This window comes from Agelaius phoeniceus, chromosome 3, assembly GCF_051311805.1.
Source record: "Agelaius phoeniceus isolate bAgePho1 chromosome 3, bAgePho1.hap1, whole genome shotgun sequence".
Lineage (NCBI taxonomy): Eukaryota > Metazoa > Chordata > Aves > Passeriformes > Icteridae > Agelaius > Agelaius phoeniceus.
The window spans coordinates 82649004-82661862 of NC_135267.1; the positions used below are offsets into that span (position 1 = coordinate 82649004).

At 40.4% G+C, this 12859-nt stretch overlaps 1 protein-coding gene across 1 annotated transcript; it reads left to right on the top strand.

The window, feature by feature from the left end:
* Positions 1-1071: 1071 nt before the first annotated feature.
* Positions 1072-6826, top strand: DPY30 (dpy-30 histone methyltransferase complex regulatory subunit). Its single transcript, XM_054629957.2, has 5 exons — positions 1072-1209; positions 1668-1741; positions 1826-1873; positions 3056-3198; positions 6594-6826. The coding sequence occupies exons 2-5, from the start codon at positions 1706-1708 to the stop codon at positions 6664-6666; spliced, it is 300 nt and encodes a 99-aa protein (XP_054485932.1). The 5' UTR covers positions 1072-1209; positions 1668-1705; the 3' UTR covers positions 6667-6826.
* The last annotated feature ends 6033 nt before the right edge of the window (positions 6827-12859 follow it).

Genomic DNA, 12859 nt, shown 5'->3' on the forward strand with positions numbered 1-12859 from the left:
TGTACTTCTACTATGAAAATATTATCAGGTGTGAAAAATGCCAACACTTGGTTTTTTAAATTTTAAAAGTTTAATAGCAAAAAAATGGTTATTAAAACAGTAATATAACTAGAGTAATAATAATTTCGATAATTTGGATTAGGACGAGACAATATGAGACAATAGAAACAATGAGTTACAGATGTCCGGGTACCTCTTTCTGGGCAACATAAGCCCGAAAAAGGGCACACATTAACAGAGGATTAACCCTTACAAGCAATAAGCTGTTGCATATGCATACATCTCATACATGATGCATAAATTCCATTCAAACACAGGATTCGGTCTGGTCAGCGTCAACTTCTTCCTCTTAATCCCGACGGCATCTTCAGAACTGAGCGAGGTGGGAAGAAGTTCATTTCTTCTGCTAATGGAGCAATAAATTCTCTTTCTCTGAAAGATTTAGGTGTCCTGTGGTTGCTATCTCACTGAGAGTCCTTTCTTTAGGAAAAAAAAGTCTCTTACATAGCATAGTTTCTATTTTAATATTATGTTATAACCTAAAATTATATTTAACACGCTACTTAAGAAAATTATACAGCATAACTTTCTAACATTACACAGATAAGATTAATTTTAATATTTGTGAAAAGCCAATCATAAAATACACATTTTTCACATCAAGTATGTTCCTGCCCACTCAGGAGAATTTTCTTTTGGTATATGTAACTGTCCTTTAAAAAAATCTGTTATTTACTGATATAAAGTTTTACAGGTTTTGTAATACCAAAGAACTTCCAGAAGCTTCAAGCAGTGTTAACACTAAGTTATTTCACTAACAAAAACCCACTTTCAGGCCCAAATTAGCTTCAGCAACGTTATTTTTCGTGAGCACCAGAGTGACCTCCTCAGACACCAAGCCGCATTGATTTACGAGGATATTCCTGTACCCAAAACCCCGGGACGATTTGGAAGCGAGCACATCCCGCGAGTTTTATCCCGACCGAAGACAAAACCCGCCTGCAGACGCGCACACACCGAACCTGTTCCCGGCCCCGCCCCGCCGCCGGGGCCGCGGGTGGGACCCGCGCAGGCGCACTGCGTCCGGCGCCGGCCGCGCGACCGCTTCACTGACGTCAAAACACTCCGCGACGGCGGCCGCGGTTGCTGCGGAGCGGCTCCCGGTGTCCCGCCGATCCCGGTGTCCCGCCCGTCCCGGACCCACCGGCGGTGAGAGCCCTGCGGCGGGGCCGCCTCGCCCCCGCGGGCTGCCCGGGGCACGGCCGGGGTCGGCGCCCGCATGTGGCCGCGGTTGCGGCGCGGCCCCAGCCCGGCCCTGCCCGCGGGGGCTCTCGGGGCGCTGTAGTGGGCACGGAAGGGACGGACAGACGGAGGGAAGGAAGGAAGCAGGGAAAGGGATGTATCCGGTGTCCCGGGGCATGAATGCTGTATTTTCTAATCGTAGTACTGCTCTCTTCAGCGGACGAAACGCGAAACTTAAAGGCACTTCTCGGTTCTGCGTGCGGGAGAAACCAGTTCAAGTTTGGCGCGGGGGGAGCACGGAGCAACTCCCTGTGCTTTCTAGTAATTGCGCCTTGGTATCCATTAGTAACCAAATGATGCAATATCGCTTAGGTCACATGGGCTTCATCTCAGCCTGCTGACCAGTTTTTTTATTGCTTTCCTAGATCTTCTTGGGCGTCCATCAAATTTCACTTTTTGAATCATGGAGGGAGAACAGATTATGGAGGGACAGCCACAGGTACTACAGTAAATGGTTTATGTGCTTTATGTTACATGAGTAAAAGGAGAATTTTAGCTTTGCTAACCATGTGTTATTTTACAGGTTCCGGAAAATCCTCATTCCGAATACGGCCTCACTGAAAATGTAGAGGTAACAAAGATTTTGTTGCAGTGGAAGTCACATTTGTGATTAGGGGAAAAAAGTTGACTCCTGATTCTAACTTCAGAAAATGTAATATTCTCAATGGAGCTAAGCAATACCTGTCCCTGGTGGAAATAGCTGTAAATATATTTTCTGTTGTGCTAATTCCATTGTTCTAAATGGTACTGAATTAGATAATGACCCTTTAAATGAGTTAGGTTTTTTGGAAGGATCTTACAATTATTATCTGTTCTGTTGCTGTCTGTGAGAGATATAGATATATGTTATGGCACAAAAAAAGCCATCCACATTAGGCTCAACCTATGCTGAGTAGACTGGGAGAATCACTTCCTAACTCTATGGCATTTATTTATTCTTCTTATTAAAGAAAAGCCTTCAGTCTCCCTTTATTGTAAGTTCTTACTCTGTGCTCAGCTTTTGCAGAAACTACTTTAAAACATCTTCTGGGACTTATCTCTCTGATAACTGCTTGTCTCTATGCTTCAGCTTCCATGGTTCCTACAGAACCATAACACATTGGTTCCATGCCAGTAGATTCATGTACATTGCACTGAAAACATGTGGTTTACTGGCAGGGGGAGGGTATCACTCTTCAAATACAGTTAATGGTGTAAGGTGATGCAGCACTTTTTGATCAAGAAGTACCTGGAAGCATTTTGCATATGTTTTCTTTAAAGTGTCAATCTATACTTGAGTAGAGCACAATCACCAAGTACTTGACTTTAGCAGAGTCTCTTTTGTCAGGCTTCACCTGAATTCCTTGTGCTTTTACCATTTTGTGTTAGAAGCACATGTGTACAGCACATGTCTCATCTAACTGAGACTCTCATTGGAAGTCATTCCTGTCTTAGTGGTGTAGAGTTCAAATCAGTGAATTTGAACTGAAATTTAAAAAAAAAAAACAAATAAAAATTACTGGGATCGGATGTCTTCTCTTGTAGAAAACTTACAACTTCTCAACATTGTTTCCCCAAAACATAGGAATTTAACAAAAGGTTCCTCTGGATTAGGTTTTTGTGCAAGGAAAAATATGCACTTAATATTCTTAAAAGATGTAAAGAAATTATTGCCATCAAATTGCAGAGATGGGTACTTTGCACACACACTTCAAAGTAGATGTGACTGCTATTACCAGTGTTCATTCATGTTTTGGTTTTTTTTTTACTTCAGAGGATAGTAGAAAATGAGAAACTAAATGCTGAGAAAACATCAAAGCAGAAGGTGGATCTTCAGTCATTACCCACACGTGCCTACTTGGATCAGACAGTTGTACCTATCTTGCTACAGGGACTTGCTGTTCTTGCAAAAGAGAGGTAAGATGCTTCTGTGTTCCTTCTGTTCCTAGGAAAATGCAGGTCTCAAACTTGGGCAGTGCAGCACCTTTCAGGCCTCCCACACCAAATATGGTATTGCTCTTTGTAAGGTCCTCATTATAACAGGTTTATGAACCCATGAATTGCTGTGATTGACCATGCAGGGTGGGTTCCTCACTTAGGCACACATGGCATGACAGGAGTTATTTATTGAATTCATTATCTCCCAATAAGGTACACTACTGTGAAAGTTTTAGAGGGAAAAAGGGGAGAGGTTTTGTTATTAATTTTATCACATAATGCACCTTAGAGAAGCAAGGCAAGAGGATGTTCTAGTTCTGAAGACTTTTGTAGTGTGGAATTATAAACAGTTCTGCTTGACATTTAAGAGAAGGAAAGACAAATCAGGCATGACATGCATCTTTGTCAGAGATTAAGATACTTTCTAAAGGATGTGGCTGAGCCTGCACTGTAAACACAGTCTGCTTCTGTAAGAAGCAGACTGATGGTTTATCCTCTGAATAAAGATTATGCTGTTGAGGTGCCCCAGCTCTCTTTACCAGTCAGTGTAGACAGGTATCCTTCAATAAAAGCAAACATTTGTTCATCTCAACAAAACTAATTTCTAGCATCTTGGTGTATCCTCACTGGTGGCAAATCGTACTTTGTGAGCCATCTGTCAAATTGAAATAATACAATCAAAAGCTGATATAGACGATCATAATTGCATAATGGCACCTACAGTCAGAAGAACCATCAACAGTGTATGAACTTCAAAAGGAATTGAGAATTTAAACTGCAGTGTACAGACAGCTAATTAAACAAAATTAGGCACCTAGGAAGGTCCACCCATGTGCACACCCAAGGGATGTGCAGATCTTCAGCTGACATCTGTGGGAGTTCTGCTGCAGACTCAAATGTAAAACACAGCCCAAGGTTAATTACTCACCCTTACACTCTGAATACCTGTGTGACAGGCAAACTTTTTCTTCCCTTTCCCTTTCCCTTTCCCTTTCCCTTTCCCTTTCCCTTTCCCTTTCTCTTTCCCTTTCCTTTGCCTTGCCTTGTCTTGCCTTGCCTTTTTTCTTTATGGGGGGCTCTTCACAGAAGGGAAATTGGATCATTGATAGGAGGGGTTGGGGAACATAGAGGTAAAAATCTGAATACTATGAACCTACCAGGGCAAACTGTCTGTTCAGTTGAGCATAATAAACCCTTGGGAGTGTGAAAAGCTGAACTATCAGCTCTGCTGCATAATCTACTGCTTAAAATTGAACAGGAAAATAACTAGTGGGTGCTAAGTTCTTTTTCAAAGGAATATAGAAGTGTTCAGGGAACAGCCCAGTACATCTGATGAACAGGAAAATAACTAGTGGGTGCTAAGTTCTTTTTCAAAGGAATATAGAAGTGTTCAGGGAACAGCCCAGTACATCTGATGATCATGCCTGGAATTCAGTAGAAATTACCATCCAAGATAGTAAGCATATGGATAAATGACATATTTGGGAGGAGGTCAACACAATTTTTGTTAGGTCTTTTAAGTGTCTTGGAGTTTATTGAAGGAGTCAGCAAGCATACATAAAGAGGAATGCAGATGATGTGGTCTGTTTAAATTTCCAAAAAGTTTTTCATATAGTTGTTCACTAACAGCTTTTAAAATGAGTTAGTTGCTGTTGGGATTAAAGGAAACACCTTTGTATGGATGAGGAACTGATGGGAAGGTATGAGATAGAGGGTAGAAATAAATGTTGAATTTTCATGGTGAAACGAGTTCAATACTAGAATCATGGAAAAGATCACTTACAACAATTTGAAGAAGTGGCTGACAAAAGTTGTTAATGAGACTGAGTTTTACAGAATAGATTAGGGAGTTTTGTGTTTCTGTTTGTTTTTTAAGTTGATTAATTGTAAATAATTGCACAGAAACTTCATAAAACTGTGAAGACTGTCATTTAAAAAAAAAAAAAAATTAAACTGACAGAAAGTGACATTGAATCCAAATAAACATAAAATTGTGGACCTCAGAGGGTAGTAAAAAACATGACTGACAAAATGTTAGATTCTGAGCTGAAAATTACCCTTATGGAAAAATGTTGTTAAACTGTTACATGTATATGTCAATGCACTGCTTTAATAAAAAATAAATTCTGAATGGTAGGACTTAAAAATTGAAGGGATAAAACCAACTTAAAATTAAAGGGGTAAAAAATAAGTGTAATGTCACTATTTAAATTTGTGATGTTCTTTTATTTTCAATATTATGTCTAATTCCCCTGTATTCTGGTAGAATGTGAAAAAGTGAGAGTGACAAGGTGGTCATAAGTATGGAATGCTATCTCTATATGGAATGACTGGCTAGATGATATCTAGAAAAGGGGCTTTGTGGATGAACATATTTAGGAGCCTGTTAAATCACAGCAGCACAGAGATGATGGATTGGGATGGACTGTTAATTATCTCTTCTGATACATTAATCAAATTAAATGAAGCAGGTAGCAAATTCATAACGAACAAAGGGCTGATCCTTCACAGGTCACATAATTAAGCTATTTTTTTGCTTTCAGTTGAGGACATTAACATTTTATTTGTGCTCAAGAGGCAACTGGTCAAAGCTGTCGAGGAATCCACCCCGGACTATTAAGGGTGCTAGCTCAGAAATTGGTACATGCTTGGAAGCCAAAAGGATGGTCTCAAGAAGTATCTCTGCATATTTTTGTTGTTGTTGTTGTTTTTGTGCTCTTTATAGGCATATTTGCTCACTGCCAGACCTTTGGTTTGACCTGCTGTGGAATAAGTATGTCATGTATTCTGTGGACAGAATCCAGATTAGCAGGATTCACATGGTATAGCTGGAGGAGTTCTTTTTAATAAAACCACAGACTAAAGCCAGTGATCAGAAGTGTTTATTATTGACTACTTGCAAGTTACAGCACTTCTCAAACTTGAAGATTTGTTGTGTTAGTTTCAGTTGCCAGAAACTATGAAAACAACTCTTAATACACTAGGCTACACAATAACCACTTGAAAAAGAAAAAAAGCAGAGATTCAGTTTTACTTTAAAGAGCATGAGTTAAAGAAAGAGGCAAATGCATGTCATATCCAGTGATGTACCTACAGTATTTATGCTTACAGACTGTAGTTTTAGGTATGTAACTGTTCTAGCAATTTAGTAACATTGAACCCACAGTGACTAAGACCCTTTTTTAAAGATTTTCTCATTAGACATAAACTGGAAATATACAGAGTCACTCTAGGTAGTTGGTCATCCCTAAATCAATGCTTAGAAGTGTTTAGGAGGAGCTGTGTTGCTTTTAAGGGAAGGTGATTGGTTCTTCAGCTACATAACTTCATATAATAACAAATATTTGCTTTTGATGTACTTTTTTTCTTTGCAGACCGCCCAATCCCATTGAGTTTCTAGCAGCATATCTTTTAAAAAACAAGTCACAATTCGAGGACCGAAATTAACTCCACAAAAATGAGGACAGTTTGGCTGCTAGACTGAAATGCTCATTTGCCGCAATTTGTTTTCTGCTGTAAAAATCCTTTAGCCACGTTGTTGTCTTTCTTAACTGCACAATTTGCTTTATCTTTTGAGTTTATTTAATAAAGAACACTTTACATTAAATTGTTCTCTTGTTTTAAACTAGCTATTAAGAGACTTTGAAAATAAAATACTGAAACTCCACTACTGGATGAAAGTCTGAATAACTCCATCACAGGGCTGATAATTTATATAATTTAATTGGGTTTTTTATAGCACCCTCCAGTGCAACATGCCTAAACAGAAAGCAAACAAATGCAGAACAATTAAAATTTATTTATTAAGTAGAGAGGAGAGAACTTGCTTCAGAACACCAGGAAATGGGTTTAGTTAAAACAAACAATGAGATCCAGTAGCTGAACAGATCACCTAGAGACAGAATCCAGTGTCTCACATAGGTACATTAATGAGGTGTGCTGTTCAGCATTTGTCATTGATCTCCTAGGACTGGATTCAGTGTACTGGATTCAGCTGAAACAGAATGAATTTGGAAGTAACATATAAGAGTTCTGTAATTCGGGTCTCTGTACTGCTACCCTTAGTTGTAAGTGTCTAAGAACTTGCAGGGACTGAGGTCTTGCTGTTAGTCTTAGTAGGAAGGTTCTCACTATTTCACATACATCTTAGTATCTTAAAACAGAAACATTGAATTAGAGCAGTAAGAGTGGGGAACAAAAATTGAAAGAAGCCTGCAAACCCCAAATCAAGCGTAAAAGCTGTCTTTTGGAAAACGTACCAAAATTTGGAAGGAGATTACTAATTCTACTGCATTGTGGTGAACACAGTCTCCATCAAACAGTGACACTAAAAAGATACTGAAAGGATTTTAACAACAGTGTTTTGACTTTCTGGAATGACTAATAACATTTAAGTGAAGACAAGGAAGCACCATAAGGACTTGGTACTGCTATTTTTATTGCTAAAATGGCATTCCAATATTTCATAAGAAACAACTATGCAAGACTGTAAGAACTGTTTAATGTAAAGGGAATCTATGCTCCCCAGCTTCTCTGTTGAAAATTTGTGTAAGACCAAACAAAAAGAAGCAGTTTAACTTTTAATCCTCCCCAGACAGAGCAATTTTCTTAGATTTTTGTACCTGAATTCAGAAAACAATCGGATTTCTTACCTGACGGTAATACCTGTTAAGCAGCTGCACAGAACTTGAAACACTCTGGCTTTCTGCACAATTCTTGCATCAACCTGGAATCTCAAAGCATCAGTCCCACTACTAAGGGAAGCTGTCCCTGCCAGCAGTGTGCCATCCACTCAGCTGCTGGTGTCACTGGTATGTGGTGTCATCTGCTATTATTTTCTCATCCAGGCTAGAGATTTAATTCAAGAGAATGAAAAAGCCATGTTCACACAGTGATGATGTTAGAAGATTTACAATGGCAGCTTTTTTGGCAGCCTCCTCTAAGAAATAAATTGTCGTGTGACTAGCAGCAGTGAACTCACCACTCTAAAAATTAAATCTTAGTGATTCCTGTGAAAGTATGACAAGTCAGTAAGATAAACACAACCATTTTCCTTTACTTGTTAAATTTACTTACCCATTGAGATCTTCTTCATAGAAGATACTCTCTAACAGGAATAAGTAGCAAGTTAATACCTGTATTATCTAGTTCTCAGTTACAAAAGTCATGATAAAGTCTAAATTTTAAAAGCATTTACTTGTTTTAAACTCTTCACTACAAAACAATGAAAATTCTGTGAAGAGATGTGACAGATGCTTGCTATCCCAATTTAATCTAGAAAGTGGTACTGTTTTTCCACAGGAAGTAACAGTTCCGAAAGCTTCAAGACAAATTGTATTAAATTTTGAAATACAAATACATTTAGAGTAAAAGCTTGAAGAAGTACTTAAAAATGGCAACTTTAGATGTATGACAGGCCACTGCTAAGTAATTGAAAGCCATTATATAATTTTTTTAAATTATTTTTTAGAGTTATCTACCCCAGGTAACTGAGTATATGCTCCAAATGGCAGTAAAATTGAGTAGAAAATAAAATGGAATACCTAGTTTACTTGACAACATGCCTTTCAAGATTACTATTTTAGATCTCCAATATCCAGAAGTCACTATTCAGTGACTGTGAAAGAATTATATATGTGTCATATGTAGGATTTTGAAGTGTGACTTTTTAACTGCTTCTACTGAGAACATTGTCATTTACCTGGAGGAGAACAATGACAGAAGAAAGGATTTCCCACTAAAAGCAATTCTGATCAAAGGATTCTACATCCTTCTGTTCTGAAGCTAGTTACCACCTAAAATTACAGTTTGACTTGCCAAATCCTTTTTCTTTTTTGGTTTTTTTTTTGCTCCTCTGATTTATCAAGGACTTTCTCCAAAATCAGTACATGTCTTTGAGCAATCCATTTTATTTTCTGAGGCACTGTCGCCATTGTAAAAGCAGTTTGATCAAAGGAACTTTTCTCTTCCCATCAGACTTTCTAGAAATAAAAGACCTGCTTTCAAACAAATGAAAAATCTGAAAAATTCTGAAAGACACAAGCAGTTGAAACCCGTAGGTTGGAAAGGAAACATGAGAAAAATTCCTATGCCTACCACGCTTCATGGAGTGGAGGTTTTGATATATTCTTATCATTGTACTAATTACATAACAAATTATTCTTAGCCAAGCCTTAGCCTGTGTTCCCTATGCCATTTCATAGTCAGGATTCATTTTAAGAGTGACTACATAGCCTAGATCACAGAAATACAGAATGCCAGCTGTTATAGAAAGAGACATTTTACCATGATGAAAAGTCTATCAGCACCGTTTCTGCCAGTGTTCCCATTCAAATACAGTTTTATGCAAGGATTTCAAATGTAAATGTACCATGAATAATTATGGGGCAGTTTACATCAGTGCTAGTGCAGCACTGACTAGGAAAATGTCATATTCCTATTCCAAATGTGCTTTTAGCTCTCTTCTAGAAGTTTGCTTTGCAATAGTGTGTAACAGACCAGTTTTCCAAGAGGAGCCTAAATTGATGAAAGACTGCTGGGTGGTTGAGAAGTATTTACAAGATGGATAATTACCCACTGATATAATCTCAGATGCTCTTATGTTGCACAGGAAGTGGAGAGATTTCCCTTGTAAGGACTGTGAAGCTGGGGGTGAGGCGGGGGTGTCTGCTTTTAACAGCAGAAGGAAGGACTGGTAGGAACAGCAGGTTCCTCAGATGCAGAACAACAGTTTGTAAATAGAAAAACCTAAAGTAACAGTGAACAGCTTCCTGAGAAGGGAGGGGACAGGAAGCGGGCATTGTGAAAAACACCATAGGAAAGAACCACGTGCAAGAGGACAATGGGAGCAAAAACCAAGAAAGCAACAGACCACGAAAGCTGGGCCAGCTGAAAAGCTCCCATCCCAGCTGGTCACAGGGTGTTACTGGCGGAAAACCCTGCGTGCTAAGGACACTTGCCAGTGCCTTCACCCTTTTCTTCCAGGTAAGGAAGAACCTGCCAACAGACACACATGTGCAGCAGAGGTCTGTGCTTTAAGGGTGTGCAAACCTGGGGCATTGTCCATGCATCGTATCAGAGAAAAATGACTGGAATAACAGCTCAGAACTGTTCAGTGCTCGTGTTACGGTTCCCCATACAAACAGTGCTTGGAATAATTGTAGATGAAGCAGGAGCATCTCCCAGCCAAACCCATGCTTCACTGAAAGCTCAGCCTAGTTTCTCAGTTTTTGGCTAGAACGTTTTTATACTTTGTGTCCTGAGCACCAAGAAGCCCAGCACTGCCATCGGTGGGATGGACAGTTCCCTGTGGAAGGGGACCCACAAGGATCAAGTTCAACTCCTGGCCCTGCACAGGACACCCAAGACTCACACCACGTGCCTGACAGTGTTTTCCAAACAGCTCTTGAAGACCTGAGTGCTTTTGTGTGTCTGCCTCTTCCATTTACAGGTGGTGCTGAGGGAGCACATCACTGGCCCTTACACAAAGAGCTGATGATCAGGAGAGGACAGTTACCAACAGGATCCCACAAATCACTAAACAATGCTCAATGGTATTAGGACCACTTATGATAGGGTACAAATTAATATTCTACTGTCACCCTTAACAGTGGAACTGGCAGAATTCCTTTTGTAGTGTTATGGCTGACAAGCTTTGTCAGGAGCAAGCAAAAACTGGAGGACATTCTTCAGCTTCCATGGGCTCTGGACTGACAGTGCCAATTGATAACAGAGAAGGGCAGAGAATCACCTGGCTGTCACAGTGCTTGTGGCACATACCACCATTTAAGGATTAGCAAAAAGAAAGCCTGTGCTTTCTGTGACCTGCTAACACTGAGCTGTAGCGTTCCTCTGCATCTACGTGGATGCTGTGTTCATGTTACACCCAGTAAAAACTTCATCCTAATCTAGGAGAGGTAAAACTACACACAAGGAAAGAAAGGGCAATGAGGAAAGCAAGGGAGAAGGAAGCTTAAAAAAAGAAGCATAAGGAGAAAAGGAATCCAGCCTGTTATATAGCAACAAGAAGAAATATATTTAAGTAATTTTAAAAGGCAAGCTGAAGAGGAAAAAACACTAATAAAGAAAGGTAGTATACCCAGAAGAAAATACTTGTAAAATGTTTTTACTTACTAACCATCTGGTTTACTACTCAGAAGTTCTTATATTTTAATTTAATTGAAAGGAAATGCTTAGAGAAAATGAAAGCTTTTCCTCTAAGTGATAGAAAATAATAACAGATAATTAAAAATTATGTTTTATAATAAAATGTTCCTCCTAGCAGCCTCTTTTAGCTGTTGGTGATGGACTGTGGGACAATGGTGTATCAAATAGCTTAAATATACCCTGATGTGACCCATTTTTAAAGTATATAATCACAACATGTACTTTTCTCCATGCAGTAAAATTTATCTTCTGCTGCATTTGTTAACTTTATTGAAGGATTAGTTTATTGAAGGATCACTCCAGAAACTAGTCTTACTACTGAAGTTTATGTAAATGATTTGAGAGGTACAAATGGGTATCACAACTGACAATATGGTTTTATGTTAAAACAGGCAGGTAGGGTATTTTTTCCAGGCTAGGCAGCAGTTATGATTTGCATTAACTTTTTTAAAGCCCACTGTTTGTAAAACAACAATAGAATACTGTAAGGATATGTAGAGCAGTGAAGGCTTCATAAAACATTAGACATTTGCTGGGATAATTGGGGCCCATTTCCTCATGGCTACCTAATAGAAATATTATTAATTGGAGACCCCAGTCCTTACTGCCCCTCAGCTGCACTAGCAAGGCAGTGTCATGGACGCAGAGGAGGATCCTCACTGATCCCACTTTGTACCCCCACTTCCTTTGTTTTACTGTAAAAAAATCAAAACCAAAGCAAAACCAAGCAAACAAAACCAAAACAATTCCCCAAACCTCCGTATTTTGCACGCATTAATAACCGCCTGGAGGACTTTTCGAAGAATTGGATGACCAAGAGGGAGGAGGAGAGCGTGTTTGCTGGCCTGGCCCACACGTGCTCCACCTCACAAAGGCCCAGTCTGCCTTCAAGGCCGTAATGGCCGCAGCCCCTCATCTCTCCGTTGTGGTTTCCTCTCTGCTGCTTGCATCTCTCACGTCAGCGGCTCAAATTGCTTTTTCCCTTCCCCCTTTCGTACCGGCCCTTCTCCCCTTTTCAGTTCTGCCTCGTTAGCTATTTTGAGCCACGCTTGATGTCTCCATGGCAGCGGTCCATTCACCAGATAATAAAAAAATAAAAATTGAAGGGGTGGGGAAGTATTAAGCTGAGAAGAACCGGAGACTTCCACACAGCTACACTCCCACGGCCCTCGCTCCGTGCCACGCTGCCGCGGGCGTCACGGCACGGGCAGGGAGGGGTAGGGAAGGCTCCTAGTTCGGAAACACGGAGGCCCAGCGCAGCAAAATCCACGTTCCCAAAGGTGCCTTTGGGAACCGGTGCTCCGTCCCTGGAGCCCTCAGCATCCTAGCTGCTCCCGGGGGCCGTGCAGGGTGCGGGGCGCAGGCAGCCGCGGGAGCGGAGGCAGCGGGGACCGGGGCGCTCCCGGGGGTCTCCCGGCCCCCCCGCCCCGCTCCCCTCACCTGACCCGCGCCCGGAATCTGCCCCGCCACCACG

Bases quoted from the DNA above. Each gene is read 5' to 3' on its own strand.
- DPY30 (XM_054629957.2), top strand. From the start codon at position 1,706: ATGGAGGGAGAACAGATTATGGAGGGACAGCCACAG. The intron at 1,874-3,055 runs GTAACAAAGATT...TTTTTACTTCAG, and splicing joins GCCTCACTGAAAATGTAGAG to AGGATAGTAGAAAATGAGAA. The intron at 3,199-6,593 runs GTAAGATGCTTC...TTTTCTTTGCAG, and splicing joins GCTGTTCTTGCAAAAGAGAG to ACCGCCCAATCCCATTGAGT.